General features: G+C 48.3%; 1 protein-coding gene across 2 annotated transcripts in view; it reads right to left on the bottom strand.

Moving 5' to 3' along the window:
• Positions 1 to 730: 730 nt before the first annotated feature.
• Positions 731 to 6255, bottom strand: part of LOC141198693 (uncharacterized) — a 50744-nt gene continuing 45219 nt past the window's right edge. For both annotated transcript variants that reach the window (XM_073663097.1, XM_073663098.1), the window contains 2 exons: positions 2843 to 2934; positions 731 to 2760 (listed from right to left, as the gene is read on the bottom strand). In XM_073663097.1, the coding sequence (XP_073519198.1) occupies positions 1477 to 2472 (996 nt within the window). In that variant the 5' untranslated portion in view covers positions 2473 to 2760; positions 2843 to 2934 and the 3' untranslated portion in view covers positions 731 to 1476. The remainder of the gene's footprint in view (positions 2761 to 2842; positions 2935 to 6255) is intronic.

Genomic DNA, 6255 nt, shown 5'->3' with positions numbered 1-6255 from the left:
GGTGCCATGCATACCAGAATAGGGATGAGGGGTACCATACATACCAGGATAGGGATGGGGTACCATGCATACCAGGATAGGGACGAGGGGTACCCTACATACAAAGATAGGAATGCGGGATACCATGCATACCAGGATAGGGATGAATGCGGGGTACCATGCATACCAGGATAGGGATAAGGGGTACCATGCATACCAGGATAGGAATGCGGGGTACCATGCATACCAGGATGAAGGGTACCATGCATACCAGAATAAGGATGAGGGGTACCATGCATACCAGTATAGGGATGAGGGGTGTCATACATACCAGGATAGGGGATAGGGCACCATGCATACCAGGATAGGGATGAGGGAGTCATATATACCATGATTGGGGATGAGGCGTGCCATGCATACCAGGATGAGGAATTGGGTGCCATGCATACCAGGTTTCTGGCAGGGCTGTGGAGTCGGTAAGCCACAGTTGTGACTCCGACTCCGGCTCCGACTCCTTCATAAATAGCCAATTCGTAACAATAAATTTACTGTTGTAAAATATTAACATCGTGCTTATTCAGTTTCTCACCATCATATAAGTAATCAGACCACTTAGAGCAAAGACTATATTTATTAGAATACAATTAGAATATAGCAAATAACTTTTATAAGCTTTTCTAAACTCTTGTAAGTAAATATGCAATAAACACTGTTATGCAGTTAATAAGAAGCAATCTATAAATTTGTCCTCAGAAAAAGTATTGCCTCTGTCAGATCCTCCTTCATGGATGCCCTCAAATCTGATCTAATTATTTTGAGAGCAGAGAACAACCTCTCTACACTAACTTGGGTTGGTGGCAAAGCAGTAACCACTCGGGCAACATCTCTGACAATGTCAGGATACAGAGGAATCGCTTGTTGCACTGTTATTTTTGATGAACGGTCAAATTTCTCAATTTCTTTTAGTGCACATGAAAAATTCTGCTGAAATGTACTGGCTGTGTTCTTTGATGGGGATGACTCTTCTTCTATGCGGGAACGCTTTGCACGGTCCTTGTGATCCAAATATTTTTCGAAATTAAATTCTTCATCAGTTGATGATGAGGGTGAAGATGTGGCAGGACGACCAAATTCTTCTTGTTCCTCCTGACTGTTCTGCAACCCTTTCATCCTTACTGCTATTTCAAACACAGCTTCTTTTCCTTTAGTTAGCTGTTGATCATCTAGAAGAATCCGATGCATTGGGTCTACATAAACAGCTGCCAAAAGAATGTTATTTTGTAATAGTAGCTCCTCTCTCTGTTTCATTGATGTAGCAATGCCACTTGCAATTAACCCTCCTCTTTGGGACAGGCGAAACATCAGGTTCTTCCACTCCTTTAAGAAAATACCTGGAGTTAAGTCCTCTGCTTGTAATTTTTTAGTCACTGTAAATGGGTGCTCTAGCAATTTTTCCAGCTCAGTCACCTGATTCCACTGACTTTCATTTAGCGTCAGTTAAGGGTTAGCCATGTCTACAAGAAAGGTTTTCAGTTCAACCAAGCGCTGAATCATTAAGTAAGTACTGCCCCATCGTGTGGCTTGATCAATAACTGCCCCTTTTCCAGCACGTCTCTTCAAAATTGAGTCAACTTTAGGGGTTCTGGCAACAGTAGCCAATTTTCTCACCTTGCCAATCAGTGCAGCAGCATGTCCTTCTTGCAGACTGTCTCTTATAGCCAGCTGTAGCGTATGCACAACACAGCGCATGTGATGAATGAAAGAACGTATTGACACAGTTTCAACAAGATCATCTAAACTATCATGTTGCTGTTCATCTGAAGCAACTTCAGTTTGCTCCTCAGTTACAATACTGTGTTCCTCTATTTCAAACATTTCTGTGTCTGTGGACCCAGAATGTTCTTCTAGCTGCAGGTCACCATCATTTCTCTCATTCATTAGCTTAATAGTACTTATCATATTTGAAGCATTGTCAGTTACGACAGAAAGAACTTGCTCTTTTTTAAGTTCATAGTCTGGAAGAACCTTTTCCACCAAGACCTGGAGAAACTCACTGGTGTGAGGAGCTTTGGTGTCTTTTACTGCCAATGTCTTGGTAACTATTTCATTTTTGTCACAAACAAATCGGACATTGATGGCAAAATAGTTCACTCTGTGACGTGTGCAGGCATCCATTTTAAGAAACAGAAAGCGTCCCTTGAGAGTTTTTTTAAGTTCTTCCTTTTGTTTAAAAGCTTCTTCGATTACTAATTTTCTAATACTCTCTCTCTCCAGAGAAACACCGAGCTTGCGGGCTATTTCCCCATTCAGACACATAAAATCTGGTCGAGAAAATAATGAAATAGGCACACTATCCTTTACAACAAGCTCTATGATCTGTTTTTTAAATGTATCTACTGTCATTGTCACAGTAACTTTGTCACTGACAAAATATCTTGCAACTGATGGCTGCAAAGTTCTCTGCTCCTTTGTTTGGCTGGAAGAGCTGGGCATTGGTTCATTGGTTTGGATGCAGTCTTTCTCATCCACTGAAAGCGCTGTAAATGTCTCTTTAGATTAGAAGCTCTGGTAGGAGCATTTTTATCTTTGCCTGAATATGCACTGATCTTGGCTTCACAGCATTTGTTTTCATCTGGATCATTTGTCATACACTGACAGACATAATGTTTTCTATCTTGAGTGATGGTGAAATGTTGAAATACAGCTGATTTAATATGACGCTTCTTTGACATTCTCAGGTTTTTAATTCTGCATTCACAATCCAAATGACAATTGTTTTTCCTAAAAACAATTGTACAAAATTATTGCCAGGTCGTACAACTGATATAGTGGTCAGTAATGCTGTTATTCCTCATGTACTCACAGTTAACTGATGCAAAGTTTGTTGAAAGGATAATACTTCTTACAGTCTTCCTCTTCTGAGTAGCAGCTGTGAGATTCTTGGAAGACGCACACCTAGAAAACATCTAGTCTTTACTACTAAGAATTTGCAACACATTTTCACTTTCAGTTTCATACATTGTAAGTAGGGGGGTTGGGGCAGAATGAGGTTAACCAAGTATAAGATTAGATAAGGGCAATGGAGAACAGTGACACACAAGAAGTAAAGCCCCCGTCTCACATAGCAATATCGCTAGCGAGATCGCTGCTGTGTCACGGTTTTGGTGACTCACCAGCGATGTCGCTATGTGTGACACTTTGCAACGATCAGGCCCCTGCTGTGAGGTCGCTGATCGCTGCAAAGTGTCCTGGACCATTTTTTGATCGTTGGCCTCCCGCTGGCCAGCACACATCACTGTGTGTGACCAGCGGGACCAACGATCTGGCTGGTAACCATGGTAAATATCGGGTTACTAGGGGCACGCGCGCACTTAGTAACCCGCTGTTTACCATGGATACCACTCTGCTACTGTGCGCGGAGGCTCCCGCGCACCGTAGCAGAGTGGTATCCATGGTAAACAGCGGGTTACTAGGGGCACACGCGCACTTAGTAACCCGATGTTTTCCATAGTTACCAGCCTGCTCCTGCTTAAGCAGCAGGCTGGTAACGGGAGCAGGACATCGTGGAACGATTCTTTCCACGATATCGCTGCTCCCCTGATCGCTGGTGAGCCTGCCTGTTTGACAGCTCACCAGCGATGTATTAGCGATGCAGCAACGATCCCTGACAGGTCGTATCGTTGTCGGGATCGCTGCTGCATCGCTTAGTGTAACGGGGCCTTAAGAAATGTCTCTATCTCCAGCAGAACTGCTTATCACTGTTGTTCTTAGTTTGATAGAACATATATATTTGAGTAACATTTATAAAATTCATATGAAAGTTCAATTATGAAATATTAATACATTTTTTTTAAAGCTGGAGTCGGAGTCGGTACATTTCTACCGACTCCGACTCCAACCAAAACTAACTCCGACTCCAACTCCACGACTCCGACTCCACAGCCCTGCTTCTGATGCAGCAGATCCAACAGCAGCAAAGACAAATGAAAATTTTGGCAGAGCAGATCCGTGGCAGGACAACCGCCACATCCTCAGATCCAGGTGATGACACATACGTCAGGAAGACGGTAAGAAGAGCATTACAAAAGATGACCCCGGGTGATGACGTTGAGGCGTTCCTGACTGTCTTTGAGAGGGTGGCAGAGCGGGAAAAATTGTCTCCGGAGCAGTAGGCGGAGATGCTGGCGCCATATTTGACAGGCGAGCCGCAGAAGGCATATTATGACTTGGCCTTGCAGGACGCGAAAGAGTACGCTAAGTTGAAAACTGAGATTCTGGCATGCTTAGGAGTGACTCTGACTGTCAGGGCGCAACGGGTGCACCACTGGGCCTATTGCAGTGACAAACCTCCCCAGTCCCAGATGTTCGACCTCCTACACCTGGTCCAAAAGTGGTTGCAACCTGAATCTTCTTCCCCAGCACAGATGGTGGAGAAGGTCATTATAGACAGGTTTATACACTCTCTTCCGAAGTCGGTGAAATCCTGGGTTGCCCAGGGAGATCCCCATAATGCCGATGACTTGGTGGGGTTGGTAGAAAGATACCAGGCGGTTGAGAGTCCGTTGGGAAAACAAGGGGTCGTAGCCTCTCAATACTGGGGTTCTCAAAAGGCAGCGGACACCCAAAAGAAGGGAGCTAGCGCCACAACTGGGGGGCGTCATAGAGTTCAGGAGGGGTCTGAGTTGCTGCCCAATTTCCCACCCCATAATATAGTGTGTTGGAGATGTCATACCCCTGGCCATACTGCGCCCGGTGTCCCATAAACTCTGAGCCAATGGACTGCAACATGGGCCGACGTTGCTCTTATTTTGCCTACCCCGCCTGCAGCGCGGTTTCTCTACATGGCAAGGGCCCTCAGGCATGCTCAGTGTCAGTAAACGGGGCACAAGTCTCTGGACTATTGGACTCAGGAAGTTTGATGACCCTGATAAGGGCCACACTCCCTCATCGACTGATTCCTGGGAAGGTGGTGGGTGTCCGGTGTATCCATGGAGACGCTAAGAACTATCCTGTGGCTACGGTGGATGTAAACACGGACTGTGGCACCACATCTCATGAAGTGGCGGTCGTTAAGGACCTATTTCATCCCATAATAATTGGACGTGACTTTGCATTATTCTAGGAAATGTGGGGGAAAGCGGGAACACACGTGGCTCTGCTCCGTACACCTCATACACACACACGGCTCCGCTCCGCACGCCTCGTACACACGCAGTTTCGCTCCGTACACCTCGTACACATGCAGTTTCGCTCCGTACACCTCGTACACGCGCGGCTCCGCTCCGTACACCTCATACACACACACGGCTCCGCTCCGTACGCCTCGTAGACACGTAGTTTCGCTCCGTACACCTCGTACATGCGCAGCTCCGCTCCGTACGCCTCGTACATGCGCGGCTCCACTCCGTATGCCTCGTACACGTGCGGCTCTGCTCCGTACGCCTCTTACATGCGCGGCTCCGCTCCGTACGCCTCTTACACGCGCGGCTCCGCTCCATACGCCTCGTACACGCGCGGCTCCGCTCCGTACGCCTCATACACACGGCTCCGTTCCGCACGCCTCGTACACATGCGGCTCGGCTCCGTACACCTCGTACACACGCGGCTTGGCTCCGTACACCTCGTACACACGCGGCTCTGCTCCGTACACCTCGTACACACGCGGCTCTGCTCCGTACACCTCGTACACACGCGGCTCTGCTCCGTACACCTCGTACACACGCGGCTCTGCTCCGTACACCTCGTACACACGCGGCTCTGCTCCGTACACCTCGTACACACGCGGCTCTGCTCCGTACACCTCGTACACACGCGGCTCTGCTCCGTACACCTCGTACACACGCGGCTCCGCTCCGTACACCTCGTATACACGCGGCTCCGATCCGTACACCTCGTACACACGGCTTCGCTCCGTACACCTCGTACACACGTGGCTCCGCTCCGTACACCTCGTACACACGCGGCTCCTCTCCGTACACCTCGTACACACGCGGCTCCGCTCCGTACACCTCGTACACACGCGGCTCTGCTCCGTACACCTCGTACACACGCGGCTCTGCTCCGTACACCTCGTACACACGCGGCTCTGCTCCGTACACCTCGTACACACGCGGCTCTGCTCCGTACACCTCGTACACACACGGCTCTGCTCCGTACACCTCGTACACACGCGGCTCCGCTCCGTACACCTCGTACACACGCGGCTCCGCTCCGTACACCTCGTACACACGTGGCTCCGCTCCGTACACCTCGTACACACGCGGCTCCGCTCCGTAC

The sequence above is a fragment of the Phyllobates terribilis genome, unplaced genomic scaffold, assembly GCF_046119375.1.
Source record: "Phyllobates terribilis strain yellow unplaced genomic scaffold, ASM4611937v1 Scaffold_99__1_contigs__length_5935540, whole genome shotgun sequence".
NCBI classification, from domain to species: domain Eukaryota; kingdom Metazoa; phylum Chordata; class Amphibia; order Anura; family Dendrobatidae; genus Phyllobates; species Phyllobates terribilis.
The sequence above is the reverse complement of the archived record's forward strand: the minus strand, read 5'-3'. Positions and strand labels throughout refer to the sequence as shown.